This window comes from Pomacea canaliculata, linkage group LG8, assembly GCF_003073045.1.
Source record: "Pomacea canaliculata isolate SZHN2017 linkage group LG8, ASM307304v1, whole genome shotgun sequence".
Taxonomy (NCBI): Eukaryota; Metazoa; Mollusca; class Gastropoda; order Architaenioglossa; family Ampullariidae; genus Pomacea; species Pomacea canaliculata.
Window position 1 is genome coordinate 10430550 of NC_037597.1, and position 23236 is coordinate 10453785.

Sequence of the window (23236 nt, forward strand, 5' to 3'; positions counted from 1 at the left end):
ATAGTATTTATTTGGTTTGCTATTTCAGTAGTGCAATCATGTCAGCAGAAATTTAGCAATAAGACATGAATGATCTGAAGCTAGTGTTGTATTAGGAATGCCTCCTAGCCTTCCCAGTTCTTGAGCAGACATGAGGCCGTAGCGGCCCAGCAACTTCAGGCACCCTTCTTTCACTTGCCGCAGTTTCATCTGGCGACCATGATGACTGTCAACTTCTTTACTGGCCACTGTATAAAAAATGTAATCAACTGTGCATTGTGCTTTGTCGTGATGAGTGGTAACCTCCTCTTCTCTGTGGCCAAGCCTTTCTATAGTGTGACGATAGGCTGAGACAAGATTAAGACTATGCATAAGCCTTCCTGAGTTGGACAAGACAGGTGCAGCTGAATTAAGTATGGATTTATCAGAAAATCCACATGTTGGACTGATTGATTTTTCACTTAGTGGTGAGGATCCAGACCCAGTTGATGAATCCGTGCTTGACATACTTGACCTCTCGGCACTTCTACCTTTGGGAGTATGAGACTGAAGCAAACATGAGTTAATGTGATGCTGAGCTCTTTGCTGCACAACAACAGAATACTGACAATTATAACCAATACCATAGTCCGACGAGAAAAAATTCTGCTCAAGAGTCCTGTTGTTACCATACTGTCCTTCCTCTTGACCAGACATGGCTCGAATCAGCTGTCCCTCATACTGCAGGTATCCTGTGATAAGAAACTTGTATAGCTGGCAGTATGGCTCCATATTAAAGTCTCCAGTGATGATGACTTGGGCAGTAACATGCTCCACCAGCTCTGACATTCAGCTCAATCTGCTCTGAAGGATGCTGCTCACTTTTTGGCTGTACTTCCCTTGGGCCAAGGTAAGCATGCTTGTCAATTTCTGCCAGAAGGACCATAAGCTGAGCAAGTTTGATGTCACCTCGGCGTGGATTAAACAGAATGTGGGTGTTGGCCACTAGAATCTTGTCCTCACCTTCCTGCAGATGGTGCTTGATCTGTAATATAGAGAGAGATGGGGGTGGAGGGATAAGGGAGGAAAGGAAAAAAAATCAGCATGATCTCATTAAGAGTCTATAACCACACAAAAGTACAGCCCAATTTTAAAATATGGGCAGTAATTACTAGCGTGATGTCAGAAAAACCACAGCTATGGAGGTACACTTTTAAAGAGTTTTCAACAGCACCACAACCACCTACCCAATGCAAACTGCATATGGCATTGTCCACAGATCAAACACAAAACCCTAACCAGAACTTTAGTTTGTGTGAATGTGCTTCAGATCCTTAAATCTTTTATGAAAAATTTCTGTGCAGGAATCCAATCTGCTATAACCCCTTAAGTATTCAATAAAGACATTATCAACTGAGCTCACTGAAATACTGAGCCAAGAAATTTTTTTTTAAACACTGCACTTGCACTTACCAATTTGCGACATGGCTGCAGCTCAACTAACAAAGCAATGTTGTTTCTATCGAGCAGCCCTCCCCGACAGTAATCTACAGGAGTGCTGCGCAGCAGTCGGAACTTCCTGTTTTGCCACAGTGTGGCACAGCCATCACACTTGTCCCCCTTGCGCTTTTCATATACTCCTGAATAGCCTATGTGTGGAGAAATAGCATGTAAGGTGTGTTCAGATATTCTAATAGTGAAACTTAAAAACAATTTTAGGCTAATTTGGCAATGCTTGTCAAATGACTAAAGCTTTAGTGCACGAGGCATTTTGTGAAGGCGCAGGGCAACAAACTGTGGGTAAAAAATTTTTATACCAATTTAAAATAGTTCTGCATAGCATTACTGAAATATTTCAAGAGTTACAATGAATGCCTACCTAATTTCTCAAGTTCTGGTAAGAGATAATCTTTAAAGTCATCTGACTGGACTTCCTGTAAATTGACAATCTGCAAAAGACGACAAATGAATGTTTCTGATAGTGCCACATGCATAATTATTAAATTAGAAACAAAAATGCTAAGTAAAAGTCTAAATATTAAATCAGCTCCTCTCCCTCACCATCTTAAAGAAAATATACTCCTGGATAAGAACAAGACAGTATTCCCAACTGCTTCCTGCACATCTCTAAACTAATGCTATAGACTCAACATCCCAAGTCATGACGACTGGCAAATCTTCTGCATTAAATGCATCTTTGGTCATGGATCTCACTTAAATTTTTATGTCCTTGAGGAAATGGACAGTTCTTACTAGTTTTCTAATTTATTTATTCCACCCCACCACAAGTTTCTTCCTTAGATTAAGCCACAGGGTTGTTTGAAAGATGTCTGGGTTGACAATATTATTTTGTGGATGCTTCAGCCTATCACCATTAAAAAGAAAAACATCTGACGTGAATCCAAAAAACATTCAGGTATATCTACTGCAATCTGCATCTCATTTAGGAAAGCATTTGGTGCCAGGCAGATGAAAGTCATTTTTGCTTGAGCAGTTATCCACATCATCAACCCAAACATTATGTACATATTGGAAGAACTAAAAACACCAACATCTGGTCGATGGTAAGAAATCTCAGCCACCAGTCGGTGCCTGCGTAAATTCCAGTCTGTGGCACTCAGACTACTGGATCCATACAGGTGATGGTGATCCTCCAAAAGACGCTGTGCCAAAATATTGTAGGTCATGATGGTAAACTCCACTTCCTGTGTCTTCTGCTTTTTTTGTCTGTTGAGCTTTAAACTTTTGGTTTTTTTACCTAACCAGGTATCTTCCCATCTGCGTGGCAGCATCTCTAACTTTCTGAAATAAGCTGAAATCAGTGTAAGCAGTGATTACCTTGGCATGTTTGTTAGCAAACTCAACTGTACAACTAAACATTAAATCTGTATCACAGATTACTGCTTGTCTTTTCCACAAATTTTGCTCTTTTGAAGAAGCTAATGTGTGCACTGTAGACTGCTTGAACTGTTTATCAAAATCTATGTTATGAACATTCCTTTTACCCATTTGTTTCTTAAAACATTAATATTCATCTTCAAAGTTATTCTACCACTTATGCATATCACAGACACAATACCCTAATCCTATGTGAGGACATTTTCTTCATCTTGATATTCACTTTTTATCGTAAATCAAATTTTGTGAGCTAATCAAAATACCAAATAGTTTACAATTGCTAAATACTTAAAGATAATGGCACTGATTACTACTGCTGTAAATGACTGCTATGGAGAATTTTTCATAATTTATATAATTTTTATCCAACTTACGGCAACAGGATTCACTCAAGCTATTACTGTAAAAATATATCCACATAAAGTTATACCTACACTCTAGGTTCCATTTTTCTGATTCATCTATCCTGCAGCCTGTGTCTCCTGGTGAATGCATTTCACTGCATCTTGCTTCATGAATATCTGATGAATAAGGTATTGAACCTTTGCTTTCAGCAAAAGCAGAACTAGATTTCTTTTCTACAAACATTTCATCTTTAAACTTTTGTTTCTGTAAACTTTTGGCTTGCTCTCCATCATGGATTTTTTCTTCAGCCCATAGTTGATGCCTGTGTGTTGAAGCCATAATCTGTGAAGCTGTGTGGCACTGACGAACTGGGCTCCAACCTGCCGATGAGAGGGAGCATTTGGCCTGAATGCTTGACAAAGGATAACTAACTACCTGGGAACCACCAGGGTGTGCATGGTATGTAGTACCTGAAGGAATCTTTGCTGACTTTTCCCAATAAGAAGGTAGACCACATTCATAGGCAACAGTATTGCACGAGTCTCCGCTTCTATGATCAGCATTCTGACCTGTATGTTTCTGCTGGCTTGTTGCAGCATGTCTGCGGGAGGTTCTTTTAGTTATATCAAATGCCGTTTTTGAATATGATCCAACATCAGCCTCTCCACTCTTTTTGAATGCTGCTGCAGTAGAGGAGACTTCTTCTGCCCCTATATTAACGTCCGAGCTTAATCCTCCTGAATCAGAAGTTTTTTTGTTCGACTGTCTTATTGTATTAACTGCAATCACGTTAATGTCTGATGAACACTCATGAGTTCTTTTCATTTTGGTGACATCAAAGTTTTGCAGCTGCAGTGCATGATTTATTATACAAGGATTTTTGTCTGCAATGTCATGTGTACCAAATTTCCTGGCCTGTGGATGTCGCTTTCTTAGATTGAAGGTCTCAGACAGATATTTCACACCTGGCTCTTCATACACTAGGCCTGCTGTCTTTAAACACTGTAGAAGTAGATTGTGACGATGAATGGAAGAAGTATGTGACCCCGATGGTCTGCAAGGACAAAATAAATAAATTATAACTTTATTGATTTGCTGTATGCTAGCCATTTATTCAAATTGTTAGCCTTATATCATTACAAAATATCCTGTTACCATCTGGGCAAATCCTTTTATTTTCTCTCCCCACCCCTCTCCATCCCTAATACACATGAAATATGAACTAGCATTCATTAAAAAAAAAACTGTCCACGCATCTACCGACACCATCATTCTCCTTGGAAGTTGATGAAAATTTCTGTATTGATTAGAAACTGTGACAATGTATAACGTTTCATGATCCTAAAATTTCAAATACAAATTAGCACACAACTTCTGCAGCAGAACTTTATATTAAATTGTAGCAACCTTACATGTAAGAATCTAATATCAGGAAAAGACACACTGCTGAAAAAAATCTCATGTTAAGACATTTTAAATGATTGGTTGGGAAAAAAGAGTTAAAGTTCAAACATTTTATTATATATTAGATAAATCGGCTTTATGACTGGCAGCCGACTATAATTAATTTGACATTCTAAATTTTGATTTACAGCATAAACGGTACAGCTGGCAATATGAAAAAGTTACAAAGTATTTCAAAGCCTACCTTACAGACTTTAACCTCAAAATAACGACTGAGCACGCCATACGTCCACAAACGCGTGTTTACAGAGCCTGACTTAGCATTCGAATTAAGATACGATACTACTTCAATACTTGCTTATTGCTCGCAAACGTCTAAAAAAAAAATCCATCACAAATCGGGGTGCCAGGAGTACGCTACGTACACGATGACAAAAGAAACTCAGGATGAGTAAGACCAATCTGAGGCAATTGTATTTAAACCCATACGTGGTGTGTGCGGTCACAGGGGCAGCTATCAGTTACACAAGTGTCACCGCTACATGCTGTTCACGCATACATCATGCAGGGAAGTTTGAGGACGTCAGCCAATGTCAACCGGAAGTAATGTAGTCGGCTGGTCGTCCTTTATTTATTAAGAAGTTCCATCTCTGTGAAAGATCCGATAGAAAATAAAAGTGCTTTTTTGAGAAATTTTTATGAATAACCTTCAGGGTTTCTGTATTTTATGTCAACATCTAGAAACTAGTAGCAAAGGGTCTTTTCCACCAACGTTTTCCAGACAACATCAAAGACTGCATTCGGCGTGTAGTCTCTGGCCCATCGAAGTACAGGAATCACACGAACCATGGAGGTATATCAATTAGTTCGTGAAAGAACATTTAATTAATTTATGCACGAACATTCAAGATCATGAGCGTGAAAAGGGGACATTACACTTTCCCAAGGTCAGATCACATGCATAGGCGGTCACTGCACAACTGGGAGTGTGGAGTAATTATCGACTGCGTTTAATTTTCGCAGCTTTAAATTAAAATGTCTGACTTCTTTTGTAGACGATTAACGCTGTTATGGTTGTCACTAAAGTTAATTAAGAAATTAATATGAATCATCTCATGATATACCCAAGTAGCGGACACAATCCTTATGCGCAATGTTCTTCTCTCCCCTCCGATAGACGATCTTAAAATAACCTGACCTGTAACACGAGACCACGGGTATTTTTAAAACCGTCTACGTACAAACCATTTTTATGGCAATAGACGTTCTTTTTGATGCTGCATCCAGTTGTTTCCAACAGGCAGTATGAGTTTGCTTGATTAGATATTACCAATAACCCATTAGGTTATGATCAGCTGTTGAGGGTCACAGGTACACGTCCGTGACGTCACGGCTTGTGACTGCTATAGCAGCAGCTAATCCGGCTTGTGTAAATTATTTTGAGAACAGTGGTTTGTACTGAAGCATAGAATTCAAATTAACGGTAATTTTTTTTTTATCAAACGACGTCACAAAGAATATTGTTATAAGTATCAGCGAACAGTGACCTGGCCTAGCGGAGTACTATCATCAGTTAAGATACGTATAAATTAACTGTCCCTTAAAAGTGATCGAACAGCTTGTGCTCCCAATCTCACCACAAGAACCAAACAACACTTTCATGGGTTTTAAGTTCTTTTACTCCCACACCAGTCGATAGTGCTGGCTCAGGCGAAAACTCTATACCAAATACTCGATCACGCTCTCGATGAAACGTGCTCCCAACTCTGCAGTCTCGATCCTCACTTTCTGCCCACTCGCCTCTTCACCCGACCTTCACGCTGGACTTCTCTCCAAACACACTCCCTGCAACTTCATCCTGTCGATCGCTATAGTCGACCCCCTCCCCCTTTCCTTCGGTCACGGGGTGGTCACCTTGTCAGTAAGTACCCCCAACCGCCAAAGCCTGTTCCTGTGTGCGTGTGTATGCGTGCCATATTCCTTACTACTATAGAAATATAATTGTTATTTAGTACTGTACGTAGTCTTACCTTGGAGACAGGCTAAAGAAGAGGAGAAGGGAAGGAGGAAGAGATGCGGCACTGTAGACACGTAAACTAAAACTGCATTTTAAGAATAAATTTAAACTAAAATGGCATTTCCTTTACAAATAATAAAATAACAAAACTTAATTGATGAAATCCTTTTTCTTACCTTTAAACGTAACATTATTTTTCATTTAATCATCACTTGTTTTTGCTTCTTTTTTTTTTTTTTGGCTTCACTTTCGGCTTTTTCACTTGCATACCTTTTGAATAAAAAATCTATCCAAAGATGTTTGCTTTTGCCTGCCTTTTAAAATGTTACGAATGTCACTTTCTTTGGCCCCATCGTAGCACACAAAAAGTAAAAACTGCGAAAATGATGCAAAAATGAGTACAACGCGTGATCGAGATACGATATGTGGGTAACACGCGAGAAAGAACGAGACGACGCCGTGACGATGCCGTGATTCTGCGATCCGAGATCCCGGCGCGGCAACTTACGCATGGCCGCCTGCTCGTATCTCGGAATTCAGCTCGGATCTCAAACAGGAAATTGGCCTTATTCGCAGCTCGTATCTCCAGAAACTCGTATGCCGAGCAGCTCGTATCTCGAGTTTGATGAGTTACCACTACACACGTGTTACAACAATCTAGCTGCGTGTGCATATAAACGGTATACACATGTGATGTTTTGATACAAGGTGTGCAGTATGTCTTGGAAATCTTTCGAGGTCAAGCAATGAAACGCCTAAAAATGTTATATCCTTCTCCAATAACTCCAGGTTAAAAAAAATAAATTGTGCAGGTATTAGGGTACACATCGCTGATAGCTTCTTGTGGTGGCCTCGGGTGATGTCGCGATTTATGAACGCACCATAAAGACTATTTTGTCGTCTTGCAGTCTGTTTGCCAAAATACCCCCCCCCCCCAAAAAAAAAAAAGTGCACATGTGGAGTCAAATTGCAAAAACATCTTAAAATGCCACTCGTCGTGTCACCAAGTCACAAAGACCAACTAGCTTGCAGTAAATTGGACTTAACTTTGATTAAGATCTTAAAATAGAGTCGCGCTTCTTCTACTGTAACCACGGACAAGTAATTCATGCTGTAACCGTACCACCTGTGACTAATTAATCCATGGCTTATAGGGGAACATGAGCAGAAGTAGTCGGTGCATCGTTGCGTGTGAACACGAACTAATTGCATTACGTGGTCTGAAGCTGAGTGCTGTCGTTGGGCTGGCAGGGTCATTGCTGCTTGTGGTACATACGAGCTATCGCGTGTCCTAGACTAGACATGAGCAAAGTTGATATCGTCTTTGACACGAGTCTTATCGTCTGCAGCGAAATATCACGATCTGCATGATACGTCGCAAGATATTTACACCCGTCATCGGACATGCCAGTCTTCTTTACAAGTGCCTCAATCACTACTTCTGTATTTCGTCTACGTACACAATAATAATTAATAAATCTCGATCTAATTGTCGTTACGACGTAGACTATAATCCCTTTTGTCCGACTATAGCCGTTACACTTACAGTGCGTCTTTTTTCTTTGAACTTACGAAATAAAGCTTGAAAACACACCCGTTTTAACACATACACACAACTGAATGAAAGTTATAATAAAATTGATAAAAGGTTGGTAAATATTGCGACTCAATTCTTAATAAAGTGCACTGTGGCCTTGCGCTATATCGCGTTTGGTATACAGTATCGTAATAGACTCGCCCGTGTCAACTTAGACTCGCCCAAACCGCTCAACTGCGACACAGAACCTTGTGCTGACACCCCTCTACTAGTGAGTTGGACCACCCTGACCCCTTGCTGCTGGCGCCCTCTAGAGGTAGTACATCGGTGATGGCGCCTATTACGTGTAACATATAGCTAGTCGACCGCAACGCGCATCGCTGGCGAAACAGTAGACAATAGCAATAACTACGCAGCAGGAGTCCTCAGTGCAAGAGTTATAATTCTGCCATCTTGTTCTCTGCAACAGCAAGCTGATTCTGGCTTCGTCATAGCTTCCTAACGACTAATATAACGGACCTACCGTAATGTACCTGTTTACTAGCGTTCTTGGGATATGTTTGAGATGCAAGGAAAAGAAAGTCTGTATGTCAGTTATTAAAATTGAATTTGATGACAATTATTCTTTTCCATGGTACATTCAGTGCAAGTTTCCAGTTCCAATGCGCAGTGCCTATGAGGTAGGGTGTTTATTAGGGCAGGCGGTGCACATTTACAGGGGCATCCCAACTGTATAGCATGCATGTCCTAATTGCACAAACATTTGCCTAACGACATCCGGCGAGCGCGCAGACGATTAAGTCACAAAGCACGAAGTGGACGCCATCTGCCTGTTGGAAAACAACTGCTTTCGGGACGTGGCAAAGAGCTTCAACATGTCCCATGAGACGCTGCATCAAAGTTTGGTTCACTTTTGCCAACGGGGAAGACAAGAGAAGGGCGGGTTGCTGGTGGTGGTGGGGGGTGACCAAGATTTTTAAGTGGCTCGAGAGAGCTTTTGGCTTCTCGACTCACACGCGCGAGCCCACACACGCACTCATGCACACAGGCGCGCTGTGATCCCCGTCTTGAGTGTCCCAGCTCGCAGCACCGTGGCCGCGGGGCTGCCAGCCAGCCAGACAGACGTGCAGGCCGCCAACGGTCGAGGTGGTGCGGCGTGACGCGAGCCCATGGCCTGCGGTCCGCGAGGGGAAGGTGGGGCATCTGAGAGGCCTGCGGCAAGGCGCGCCACGTCCGGACGGCAACTGCGAAGTTTGCGCGTCGTTTGCGTTTTGCTGTGGGCACAGCAGCTCGCCAGCGTCGGACTTTGTCCCTTGTGACTCGGTGTGTGAGCGGACAAACTGTTCACTGGGGATCGAACCTTCTCAGGCGGGCGGAAGACTGAACGTGCTGGCGTGAGTTCACTGCGACTTCGCTCCATCGGAGTTCCTCTACGACTGGTACTCGCCACAGTGCCGCTGCCAGTTTAGGGATGATCTGAACTGTGCGTGTGTAAATTTTTTTTTTTGAAGGTTCGCACTGAAAGAGCCGTAAGTGAAGACAGGCGCATGCTGCTATATAGGCTTTTAATTCGGTATTAGATCAACGCAAAGTCGGACTGGTGGCTGTGTCTGGCGAGTTCTCACGATGTGGTCCAGTATTTTCAGTTACCGATGCCAGACAGCGTGTATATACTTTTTCGCGTTGCTGGGCGGAGTTTAGGCTCGTTCAAGAATGCGTAGCCGTCATGTTGGGATTGCTGCACAGAACATTTTACGATCACAGAAAGAAAGAAAAAAAAAATCCATCACATTCCCACTCCCATCTCCAAATTCAAACCCGTGAGGTCCTGTGGCTGTGTGGTTGGTGGTACGTGTTAAAAAGTTCCTCCTGACCAGCTATCGTGACGTACTTTCTACACAGCTATTCCCCACCCACCCCCAGCAGCAATAAAGAAAAGGCTAGTCGATAAACATCACAAGACAAACGGGTTGACATCTCTTTTGGAAAGAATAATGTGATAAAAGAAGTTGGTGTGACGAAAACACCGCTACCTCATCCCTCCTCTCTCCCAGTTCTTGACGTCGTTTGCTTTTCTGTGGTGTCGTGGGTTTGTGGCTTTATAACTGCCTTTTTGCTTTATTTAATTCCTCCTTTCTCTCTCTCTCTCTCCTCAATGCTGCCTTTTAAAGAAACAAAACACGAGGGTGCTGAGAGTATATTATATATACTGATTCAACCCTTACACATTCATACGTGCGCGCGCACACACTCTACCTCCCTCTCTTCCCCCGGCAGTAATTTTATAGCCTTGTTAGGCAAAATAAAACAGTGGCGTAGGAAGATGTTCGGCGTTGGGGGGGCAAACTCCCTGTTGACAGTGAACGGCGTTCGCAATCGCACATTACGTAAAAAATGATGGGGGGGGGTACTGCACGCACGCACGTACACAGTGGTAGCATCACAACACGCTGCTTTATTGTTAAATGGCAAAGCAGCATTAAATAAGAAAAAAAAACCAAATTAAAGAATGACTCCCGGCTACCAAACATTATACCTAAAAAAAAAGAACACCAAACCCCGTGACAGCAACGATCAACATTCCAGCTCTGCACATATACCAGCGCGCACACACCTATGCACATGCGCGCATGCACAGGCCGCGCAGTCACACTCGGTCACACACCGTACACGTCTGCATACTGGCCAGGGTAGCCATCGGGTGGAAAAACAAAGGTAAAGATTAATTAAGCCTACTCACCCAACGGCTCGTGACACGCGTTGTTTCTATCTCAAACAAACGCGGGAAAATACGCTGGTTGCTGGAACCCTCTTCTAGACACCACGCAGTTCCAGCGACAGTACACACAGCACGTGGCAAACCCCCGACTACTCCCAGAGACGGTGTCGCGTGTCGGCGATTTTTCTGCTGTCCGTGTTGTGCTTTCCGTACTGTGATGGCCTGTCGCTGGGTGTGTACGTACGGATGGGGAGAATCAAGGGACGGTTTACCGGGTCCTTGTGTAACCCTATCCGTCTCGCGAGCCCAAGAGCTGACTCGCGGCGTCACAGGTATCTTTTTCTTTCGGGATGGGACAGCAACCCCCCCCCTTTTTCTTTGTCTGTTTCTTGGCTTTTCGCGCGCGTGGGGTCTTGGCGGTTTTTCTGTCTTTTCTGGAGAGTCTTCATCCAGCAACGGACGGCGCCGGACGTGGGGGACGGTGGAGGACCGTGGCCTAGCGGCCGGCGCTGGTCTCTCATCATCAAGCGATTTGGGTGAGCAGAGTATATCTTTTTTGAGTTCACACTATTCTAGTCTATAGGGCCGGTTAGCATTGTAGTGCGAGTGAGAGGGGTTTTACATGTTCGAGTTATGTTTACGTTTTTTTTTTTTGTGTAAGATTTTGTGCCTCACCATGTTAGGTAGAATTTGTGTGCCGGGTCGCGGCGCATGTGGCGCGCACCGGTTTTTTATTATGGATTTGTATGTTAAAAGGACGGCGTTTTAGCGGTCACATGTATGTACACTTATGCTAGAAGTTGTTATTAGACACTGAGCAGTATTTGGAATGCCGTATGTTGATTGGGTAAATTGTTTCTCTTTACAGGCTTTTCTTTTTTGTATATTTTCTACGTTTTTCCTCATATTCTTCATGTTGGATTTGCTCATCGTCCATGTCGTCGTTTCTGCACGTTGCCTTTCGTGCTAATGTCCGCCATTGTGTCGACCCTGCGCCTTCGTCGCCTCGTCGGCGCGTGAGCGGGACCCTGCTGCGCGAGTGTGCGGCTGGCCATCGAGGGAGTGAATACCTAGGGTGGAGGCCGGCGAGCAGGGACTCACGTTGACCAAGGTCTACCCGGACGGGAGAACCGAGGGGGGACAGCTGGTCCAGAGGGAGCGAGGGGGGGTCACCGCTGTAGCGGCACGCGGGCCAGAGAGGATGGGCTGCCGCAGCGAGCACCTTGAGCGGACATTTGACTTGCCACCAGCAGTGCGTGCGGGTGGTTTGTCTTCCTTGTTGTTTTGTTTTTGTTTTTTTCCTTTTCTTCGCCTACTGTAACATGCCTGTGCACAGGCAACTCTTTATTGTGATTATTTTTGATGCTTGCTCCTATTAGTGTTTTTATGTTTAGTTAATAAACCTGTCTGTTTTGTAACTTTGTCTTTGTCATCGTTGTTGTGTGGTCTGCGCTCAGCCTGTGGTTCGAATGGTATGTCAGCAAGCCGTCTCCGGCCGAGCGAAGGGGGTTGCGCGTTCGTCTCCGGCTGTGCGAGCGGACTTCGGGCGTGCATCTTCCGGCGGCCAGGGGGTGGTGACGCGACAGACGGGCACAGGTCTCTCCGGCCCGCCGTCTTCCCAGTCCACATATACCTGTGTGGCAGGTTTCTATAGGCTTCAAGAAACCTCCAGAACCTTTCCCTACCACAGGCCCAGCGTCCGCGAGATAATACACGTTACAAAGAGGCACAGGTTATACCTGAACTCGGTGTCGCACTGTGAAAATAGCCATCCACCCAAAGAGACCAAAGAGACCAGAGAGGAAGGACGCAAGGCACCCTATAATTAAGGCCATAAACTGGCCAGACCACCGTGACGAAACTAGGGTGGGAATGGCCGCAGGGCCATCCCTTCTCGCTACCCGACGGTGCTGAGCCAGCGATGCGACACGTTCTATGGCATCTACAAAACACGGACACATATATACAACAAACAGTATAACACAGATTACTTATGTTGAGTACAGCCACAGTCGTTGATGATAAAAGAGTGCCTTGTGTAGTTTTAGAAATGTTACTTATGCACTTCCCCTGAGTCGTAGATAGCAATAATACCAGTCTCTCTGTCTCTAAAGAAAACTACCAATATAGGGACTCGGAGTCTTTGCCTTCCTCGTGCTTCGCTAGCTTTTCACAAAGTGTAAGGGTTCCTGTCTGATTGGCAAGACTCACTGGGGTATTGCTATGCAACTAATTCGTTACTAGCATTCTGTGTTCCCGATGGCCAGTGCGGCCCTTCGGTTGTAAGCGATAGCAGATAATTTTAGGGTGACAGCGAGGGTGTGGGGATGTTTTATGTTGGTCAAACGAAAACCGCCAAGAAAAGGCGTCGCATTATGGGGCAGGGGGGAGGGAGACCACACTCGATGTACCGATGTACTGTCCGGCTGCTTTCTTCGCTCAGGCTTCAACACAGCCTGCAATTAGCATGGCAAACAATGCCAACCGACTGTCCCCGATCTGATCGTCAGAGGTGCTAGAGCCTCCACTTGCCTCAGGGCCCGCTTTTGTGACGGTGATGACCAGAGGCGGCGTTAGGACCACGCGGGGCCTGGGGCCGACCATCCGCGCGGGGCCGGATAATAGAGAACGTGTATCAATATTCCAATTGATATGATGCCGGAAATACTGATTTATATACAGTTAGATAGGCTGCATGTATTTCGCGAAATAACGCACGAATTTAGTGTTTTAATTGTTCGTAACCGTTTGTGACAGTAGCGGTTTTTCCTTAAAGCTAAATAATATGGCGACGACAACTTAATAAACTGATTGTTATTATTGTCGGGCTTAACGTGAAGACATGGGAACAATAATTTGCTTAATTAGAACTTAGAAGTGTTTTCTGAACGTCATTTTTTTGTCACAACTTGTTTAACACAGCTAGCAGTTAATAAGTCATAAAGATGACCTCGGGTAAGGTGACCTGACGTTTCGGGGGCGAAAGCAGGACCTGACTTTACCGAGTAGTGATGCTTTCAACGGAAGGTCTGTCCACGCCACTACGGTATTCCATTTAAAATAGAAAACCGGTATTTAACATTTAAATTAAAATATTCCTACCTTATCTCCCGCTCAGCCAACTTTGCGGACGTGAGGTGAGGCGCTGTAACAAATTATGGTACTTCGCCATCTTGGGAGGCTGTTACTCCGAAACCGTACTTCATAGACCGTGAATCTCCTTGTAAAGTTTCGGTCATTGCAAGATAGTGTCATAAATTTTTTCACAAGGATTTCGTGAATTTTTCCTGTCAAAGTTGCACCTCACAACTAAAAGTCATTTCAATGTTTCCACCTTTCACTGTCTTTTCACTGGCGTCTGGCGATGTTCTTATCCTCCCCGAGATTAGTTCAGCCACTGATCCGTACTCACACAAAAGGATTACTGGAAGTGAATAAAATGCCGGGCAGCGGAAAATACGCGGGAGGACAAAATGCCGAGAGGTGGGGGCAAACGTGCTGACGTAGGCTTGATGAGATGGCAGGGTATCTGGTGTACCCGATCCCGCGGTTGTGAAGGGGCCCGGCCTTGGTCAGTGGATTGTTTTCCGTCTTTTTCTATTCTCTTAAAGAAAGGTCTGAAGAAGGAACACCCAAGCAGTCTGCAGTATACAATTTCCAGACCTAAGGTAGGCGGGGTAGTCGGGGTACGGGCCAGGTGTCAGAGGGCCGCTGGACACAATGATTTATGGCGCATGAACCGTTAGAAGAACGTTCGTGCATTGAGGTCGCTGGATTAATGTGCCACTTGGAGGACCTGCAAGCAAGTTAGAATTGACAGTAAAGAGGGGGGATATGTTACTGATGTATGGCCACTCTGTGAATGGAAAGGATGGGGCCCACCTATGGCACTGCAACCTCTAAGCCCGAAGTGAGAGATGTCAAAGGAACTTGTTTCCTGTAGTTACTTCACGACACAATGAAACTTTCTCTTCCCGTCTCTCCATCACCAAGCAAACTACATTAGTCTACAACTCTTTACCCGGGGTGGCCTGTGGATGCCTTTGGATCGGCATCGTCTGCCAAAATCTAAAATGCACTTGTTTTCTTTTTTTTTTTTAATTTAGCCTAGCTTACTTTTCTAAAAATTTATTGTATCAAGTATAACAGAGTTAGAAATCGGCAGTCTGTAGCATTCCAACACAAAGTTAAAAAGATAAAAAATAATAACAGGCTGACATGACTCGTTAGAGGCTGCCTTCAAAGGAAAGCAAGCGACTTCAAGCAGCTTCACTTTACACAATAAAGTCGGCAGGTGAAAGCCATTGTGTACTCATTGGTTGTCCATTTCCATATATCACTAGGTTTGGGGTGTAGTCAGCTGTTGGTGTGGGTTGCCACTTGGAAGTGGGGGAACTCGGAAAACCGTAACCAAAGAAGCTGACACCTACGAGGGACGAGCAGACGACCACCGGCGATGTACCAGCGGCACGTGCAATAAGATATCGGCCGGCAGGTCATTATCGTCACGGGTCAAACACCGGAGCCCGCACAGCGACGAAAAATAAAGCGGGATCAACAAGACACCGCCAAAACCAAAGGCGCGGATCCGAATCAGTGTACGGTATTTTTAAAGACAAGCTGGACATTGTGGACTTGCCAGAAAGAGAGACATTGGGCATCCCGCCCGAACATTTTATGAGCAGGCGGGACACGAGGTCAAAAGCTTTTGGTCACCATAGCTCGGGGCTGAAGCGCGGGGCCCCTTCGAGAGCGGGGCCTGGGGCGGCCGCCCCATTTGCCACCCCCTAACGCCGGCCCTGGTGATGACCGTCTCCTCTCTACGTTCCCCTACCTTTCTTCAGTTCTTTGCTCTTTGTGAGGAATTACGTCTCAAATATTGGGGGGGCAAAAGGATATTCCTGCCCCCCCTGTATTTTCCTTGGGGGGGCGGCTGCCCCCGCTGCCCCCCTGGTTCCTACGCCACTGTAAAAACCATAGAGAAAACCATATTATGAGTTTTCAATTGTTGAATTTAAATCTTGCCTTTTATTGAACAATGAAACTAGATCGTTACTCGTGCCATATCATCACACATGACTAGTGCACAGGTTGAATGACGTGCAAGGTTGAAGGTTCACGAGTCTGCGAATTCCTTGGACCAGCAGATATGGTGAAATCTCTCACAAATTTATATCGGTCTAAGAGAGGCAACTGTGTTCTGTAGACTTATGCTATCTCCCTTGGTTAATGAATCTATCAGCTGTTGAGACAAGGGAAGAAAACTTTCGAGATTTCAAGTTTCAAAGGAAATTATTTCCCTTGGTCTGTTGTCCCGGTCGCTTGACGACGAAAGGCCCCCTCACACCAGTCGGAAGGAAGGTGATGAGCGATATGATACAATGACCGACATACCTGATTGCAGACGAATTTTCCGCGTTAACTTCTAGAATGAGTTCAAGCACAAATTTGCATACGGGTCGAATATCAACATCAAGAGCAGACGATGCGAACTTTCGTGTTGACGTAAGTACAAATGCTCAAACTTTACGGTCTGTTGTCGTTTCATTTTATTAGCCTTAAGTCGTGGAAACTGAAAGTGAAGGTCAAAACCTTTTGCCCCAAAAAAGAAATAAATAAAACGCAACTTGTGAAAATTTATTGCGAGGCTGTTCTGACTTTTGAGTCTTATCGCGGGTCCGAATAATTAAACTGTTCAATGATTCGCCTTGACTTAGCAGCCTACAACATCGCGAGAGGTTGAGCTGATCTCGGCAAACAGGTATATCCAGAGATATACACCATCTGTAGATACAGCTTTGCCTTTTATCGCTAGGTCACATGATCTCTGAAAGATGTCATTTATCGGTGAGTCATTGTAATCTGTGTCACACTTTAATGATCACTCACACGTCTTGTTCTGTAACCGTTGTGGAGATATAAATTCGTGGATTTAAGTCGTTATCTGGACATCCTCCAGGGGCATTTCTTGCACAAGCAGAGTTGTAACAGTTGAGATTTGTTCCCTCAAGAGAAGAAAAGGGAAGGTCAAGGTAGACCCATTGTCTCTTCCTCAATGCCTTTCCTTCCACAACTCTCACAGGGTCAGATACTCATTGCACAGCTGAATCAACTGGATGGATAAGGCGAGGGAAGCGGGGTGTACAGGTATGGAACTGGGGAGTCTGTGAAGGCCCGGGTCTCACACGTCATCACCATTACCCAATTCGATTCCCCTCTTCACTCAAGGCCTAAAGACGAAGAAAGTTAATTTTAAAAACGACAAAAGGTTTCGGTTCAACTTAATTGAACTCACGTCAAAAGGCAGAAGTACAGGCCCTGTCATTTATTTGCTGAGAACTGACAGCTCTGTGCCAGTTCCGACAACCGTTCAACCCTCTCTCCATTCTCCCCACCCAACACCCCGATGTTCAAATGGATGTATAAAAAAGAGTCTTAACGCACTTTTACAAGGAAAGAGAAGCTGACAGATATGCCAATAAAACCTTAACCAAAACGGCAGATGTTAAATCCTCTGCCAACAGAACCGAGGACCACAGTGCCTACATCATAAAAATAGAAAAAAAGAGGACGAGGAAAAGAGATAGGATTTGGAGAAGAAGGTAATAAAGGAAGAGGTGGCAAACGAGATGACATAGGTAGAACTGAAGAGATTTGTTTCTTTTGAAAGGCAAGAGCTCAGTGCTCGAGTTTTATCCCGTCATGAGGAGAAAAAGTTTACATATAAAAGCATCTCGTAAACGTGTTTGTCATCTGCGTTTTCTAAAATGCAAAAAAAAAAAAAAAAAAAAAAAAAAAAAAGAAGACAACAACAACAAACAAACAAACAAACTTGTTTGAATTATTTCGGAAACAGCTTTCCGTTTGAGATGCCGCCCAAAGTTGTCAGATTCTTGTATCCCATGACATTCGCCGTTAATAATCACGTACAGCTTTATGATGTAACACCGTTCAAGTGATCGTCCTCAAATGTTACATGGTACTGCATTATAAAAGTTGACTGAAATTAAAGGCATGGTTGTGGGTTTAATCCCATCGTTGACGAGTATGTTATCTACTGACGATTTAATTTGATATTCAGATATTTGGGGCCTACCAGGACCCGCTGAAGAGTGTGTTATGTACTGACTTGATTAAAATTGCTTACTATTGTTTTTTAAATTACTTGGGGGTCTACCAAGACCGCAACTGTTAATGCTGAAAATCTTATGAATAAAAAAAATGCGATGATGTGTGTGTTTATTTTTTATGTTTATTTTCTCCTGTGTTTCTCCCCTTCCACAAAAGTAGGCGACGGCGTTTCTCACTTCTCCTCTTCATTTGATATGATTCGCGCAAATGTACTATAGGACGACAGTCACGTAGGCGACGATGGATACCCAAGGTAGACTCAAATAAATAAGAATTGCTTCTTGTTTAGAATTTCTCACCCGAGGTCTCGATGGTCGTTTTGTTTAGAGCAAAACCATTTGTCGAAAACAATACATGTTGCAAAACCCGAAACACATGAGAAAGTTTTCCGAAGAGGTTTGAGAATTTCCCCATGGTGTATGGTAAACATCCAACAGGTAAACGAAGCTGTTTCAGAAACATTTTCAAGAAAACGTGTTTGCCAAACACTGTATGACTTTAGTCGTCCTCACCGACCGAGAGTCGATAGTTAATAGGGAAAAATCTGTTCTAGGAGTCAACAGGAACTTTAAAGACCTTCCTCTCAGGCATTATCAAAAGATTATTATGTGTAACAGATAAAGCTTACATTTCGTAAGTTTTGAAGACAGTTGCTAGAGTAGAGACTGGCTAGAATGGCTGTTAAAAGAAGTGGATCTCGAGGTCTTCACTTGAGGTCTTTACCGTCTGGGACTCAATACATCAACATATTTTTTTATTATTATTACAGCTGTACTCGGTGAAGACTGGAAACGTCAACTTGTTCATGTGACAGTGGTTGGAGTGGACTTTTCAAATGACTGGGTTAAATTCAATACAATATTCTCAACTCTGAACAAAGGAGCCCCCCACCTCCATTTTTGAGGTACAAGCTCACAAATCAGCAAGTAAAAAAAAAAGATGTCAAAGCCCTGATACGACGAAAGTACACGAATGCGCTTCAATCGTAAAGTCTCTTAAATTAATTAGACATTTCCGTTGGCGTTCGTGTAAACCGCTCTCATTCAGGTTGAATTTGGCTGTTGAAGCCTCCGTTAATTGTTGAACAGCATGTGGGTAACTCGCTGCTAAAGCATATGATTGGGTCTTTTTGAAACAGCTCACCTCAGTCAACCTGGGCACATGTCATGGTGTGAACTGTCTGAACGAGCAAAGCCTTGTGGTCCTTGATAAACCTTTTGAACCATTTCCTCCTCCCTCCTTCCGCCTCACATGAGATTTTAACCCCCTTGCGTCGAACTTTGCAAGAAGGAGAGCTGCAGAAGTGCGTCTATCTTCGGTGGACGGGGGAAGGGAGGAAGCTGCCGATCAGCCAACCCCAGCGACGAGGCATGGGACCAGCTGCACGCCCTCCCGTCCCCGCCATGACTGTTCTGCTCTTACTCGCCAAAAGTAACTTTATGGAGAGCATGACTCATTTATCGTGCAAAACAGACACGATCTGGTTAGCACTGATGAGGTGAGGCAATAACCCCACCACCAACCGCCAGGTGACACAGCAGCTAGGGCACCTCCGGCAGTATACAGGGCACCACTCCATGTCAGTAAACAGGGCAAAATTAGTTGTCACACTGCTACCCCTCAGGATGGAAGACAGTAGCTAAAAGCAGCACAAACCCTCAAGTAGGCGACAGTAAATCACCTGCTCACCTGCCAAATTTGCAGCCGTCCAAAACCCCCATCTTCTCCTACCTTCATTATCTGTGCAGGTCGGGAATGTGATAAGAGGACGCATGAGGTGGCCACAAAGAGGCAGAAGGAGATTATGTTACTGCCACCTGCCTGCCTGTTAGACCGTCTGCCTGATAGCCTATTAGCCAGTCTGTTAGCCAGCCTGTCTGTTAGCCTATTTGTGCGATGGTGTATACGTCCGAGCTGGTTTTGTTTTGATTCACGTCTGCTGCCAGACTTTCTGCACAAGCACGTGGATGGGAGTGCTCGTGTATGTGCCAAACCGTTTTCTGTGCATCAAGCGAGCTTTGTTTTGATTGTTTATTTGTTTTGAGCGCGTCCATTTGCTGAGACCACAGAGTTACATACGTTATGTGGGACTTTTGAGCTACAGCAAGCCGTCTGCTTTTCGCACTCTCTTCATGTCTGCTCCTCTCAATGTCATCTACACCAGCCCTCGCACAGTCACGCACATGAGAGTGAGGGAGGGATGGGGGATGAGAGAGAGAGAAAAAAAATACGGATAAAGAAAGATTGTGTGTGTTTTAAAGAGAGAACGCCATCACCATGATTGCACAGATGTTAGCACACCCAAAGCAATAAATCACTAATTATTATGCTGAATTTATTTAAGAGGAAACCACATAATCTTCAGACCTGGCTCTCTTTTACTTTCACCACGTCTTACCACCTGCCAAAGAAAGGTCTTTGAAAAAAAAAAACAACAAATCAAACAACTTTGAAGGGTGGGTGCATGTATGGGGAGGAAAGCATCGTCAAGTTCACTTTTTCTCGTTGAACAAATCACTTCGTGTTCCCCTCACACACACACACACCCCACGGAAAGACACGAAAAGCGACTTATTTGCTGTCTCCAGTAATCCGCTCTCTGGGGGTATGGGGTGTGCTCACTAGTACTCGGCAAACTTTTCAATTGTCTGCCATTCCCTTTCCCATCTTTTTGCCGTTATAAAAGTAATAGCATTTGAATAGACTGTTAACTCAATTTTGGTACTCGATGTATTCATGCGCACACGCACGGTTTGTTTTCAGCAACTGCGACAAACACAGACTCTCCATTAAACTGCCGACTTCAAAAGAGCTAGAGTTGCAGGGGACAAAACACAGCCGGGTACTTTTAAAGGTGAGCTGTATTCATCGTCTGGAAGTGCGTGCTTGTCCAGACAGAGGTGAGTGTTGGCTAAGCGTTGAGTGCGATAGTACAGTGCCGCCAAACGGTAGCAGTAGGTTCGTTGTCCGCACGACGTGAAGTGACGTTGAACTAACGTGGCCCGCGAGAAAATGCGAAATCCGTCAGCATAACCCTTCACCCTGTGCCACACCAGCTCACGCGGGACGTCAGATGGTCGGTGGTGTGTACAGACACGCATACACAAGTGCTGAACGTTCGTATTCAAACTGCAAAGAGTTAAATTCAACTGACGTTTTTATTCGTGTAGTGTGACGAATAGTTCAGCACAGCACAAGGAGACAGACAGAGAGCTAACCCTCTTTTTAAAAAAAAAAAATGTTATCACCGGGTGCCGTAGTTATGAAGCAAAAATAAGTCGTTTTCCCCAGGGCAAAATAGGAAGCTTAAGGAAATAAGTCTTCTTTCCGAAGTTATAAAGCGATTTCCAGACCCGCGGGACGCTAGTGAGTGTTTCTTTTATTCCAGGTCAATGTACCACAGGTTTATAATTCTAAGGCTCCAGGAGTTAAAAAAAAATCTTCGGGGTCTAGACATGGCTTTTATATTATAATTTTGGAAACAATACCTTGACCTTTAGTTCCCCATGCTGTCTCATGGCAACGACTTAACCCTCCATACAAACTAGCGTCACAGAAGGACGAGGGCGACTTCAATGGGTGGGGAGGGGAAGAAAAGGAAAAAATCATGACAGTAGTTGCTCAACTTTGAAACCATTCAAACACTGAGCTCTTGGAGTATAATGTCCCCTTTCACTTTGATTACTCAGACAAGGCCATCGATGGTTAATTATGCTTTTAACAACATGTGTCGAGAGAAAAATCGTCCACCTCAACAGACAATTAAAATGCTTTTGCGCAACAACATAACCATTCCCCAAACCTTGCAACGCAAAGCAACTTGAAATCAAAATGAAATAAAAAAAACAAACTTGAGGATCTCCTTTGCGGATGACATCAGCTGTTGTCTCACCAGCAGCAAAGTGCACAAAGCTCACTCGGCTCTCAGAAGAAGCAGCGATGACTAGCCTGACAATCAACATCAAGAAGACGGAGGCAATGCGGGTCACCAACAACAAGAAGCCCACTCCAACTACATGGGGAATGTATTACAGAGATTACAACCAGTACAATTAATGAAGTGAAGATGAAGATCAATTGATTAGACGAGTATTCCGATAAAATGTAAAGCGATAATAACCACGTACGCGATCAGAAGTGACCGCCGTTTTCATTTGAGAGATTAGTTTGTGAGAGAAAGTGAAAGTGGTGAGACAGAGGAAGAGGGGAACGAGCGATAGACGTGGCGGTTGGCACCACAATTATCTCCCCCCCTACAAACGGCCATCAGCGTTTCTCGTCCCCTTTCCTCCCCACCCCCTCCACTGTTCCTGCTTCGTGGAGGAGACCGGTCATTACTTTGGCGACGAGGGGTAACCGATGCCTTTAAATAGTGCGAGTACCTTAGTCTAATATAATATTTTGTCGTAAACCACCATTACTACATGTAAGAAGGTTTGGGTGAAAGTGTGTGTGCACCCATTCGTTCGTGTGTGGTTGAGTAGAAGTTTGTCTTCCTGCGTGTGTGTATCTGTAAATGCATATACATCTATAAATTGTGTGTGTGATTATACCCCTGTGTGTCCACGTTAAAGACCCGGTGCGTATGCTTGTCCCAGTTCTTTATAACGGAATTCATGTTTCACTAATAGATTCGAATTAAACACTGCATTTAACGCGCATACCCACATTATTTATACATAACCCACTTAAACTCCCCTCACATACACACACAACACTCGCGCAGGTAATTTTCCATCGCCAATATCGTTCTTTCTCAATAAAGAAGTGTCACACCGTACTCCATCCAGTGAATAAATTAAACCTTCTTTGGCTGTGTGTGCAGGTGGCTCAAGGTGTAAACGCTGGAGGTAAAGCATCTGACTCATCGTCTGCGCAATATCCTCACGAACCCCACTCCCTCTAACACAAAGTGCAGACGTTAAACAAATCTCACTCACAAATAAAAGGCGCGCTGGGGGAAACGGGTGGGTTGGGGAATGGGTGGACTATATATCTAGAGAGAATATATTAACAATGACAGCTCAAACGCATTTGACTGCTGACAGCCCTGAGTGCCCTGCGGCATGCAGACGATCGGAGACTACAGAGATTCGTTTGCGGAAACTGCATCCGGTTTGTGGTTTCTCCCTCAGCACCGATGGACACCCGTGATGAGACGGTCAGTGTGGTAGAAGCTTACAGGGAGCTTAGAGGGAAGGATGGGAGAAGAACAAAAAGCCTTGTC

The 23236-nt window shown here is 44.2% G+C and overlaps 2 protein-coding genes and 1 long non-coding RNA gene across 8 annotated transcripts; 1 reads left to right on the forward strand and 2 right to left on the reverse strand.

Moving 5' to 3' along the window:
• Positions 1–36: 36 nt before the first annotated feature.
• Positions 37–750, reverse strand: LOC112570359 (protein angel homolog 1-like). Its single transcript, XM_025248759.1, has one exon. The coding sequence runs from the start codon at positions 748–750 to the stop codon at positions 37–39; it is 714 nt and encodes a 237-aa protein (XP_025104544.1).
• On the reverse strand, positions 607–5991 carry LOC112569880. Of its 6 annotated transcripts, none has more exons than XM_025247930.1 (6): positions 5851–5991; positions 3291–4255; positions 2511–2770; positions 1838–1907; positions 1432–1607; positions 607–1003 (listed from the first exon to the last, which is right to left on the reverse strand). In XM_025247930.1, the coding sequence occupies exons 2-6, from the start codon at positions 4024–4026 to the stop codon at positions 752–754; spliced, it is 1494 nt and encodes a 497-aa protein (XP_025103715.1). In that variant the 5' UTR covers positions 4027–4255; positions 5851–5991; the 3' UTR covers positions 607–751. The 6 variants fall into 6 exon arrangements, with proteins under 6 accessions (XP_025103715.1, XP_025103713.1, XP_025103709.1 ...); XM_025247928.1 differs by lacking the exon at positions 5851–5991 and adding an exon at positions 5730–5779; XM_025247924.1 differs by lacking the exon at positions 5851–5991 and adding an exon at positions 5378–5530.
• Positions 5992–15868: 9877 nt separating this feature from the next.
• On the forward strand, positions 15869–22961 carry LOC112570706. Its single transcript, XR_003100684.1, has 3 exons — positions 15869–16383; positions 20773–20863; positions 22835–22961. It is a non-coding gene; the product is annotated as an uncharacterized LOC112570706 (long non-coding RNA).
• Positions 22962–23236: the final 275 nt, after the last annotated feature.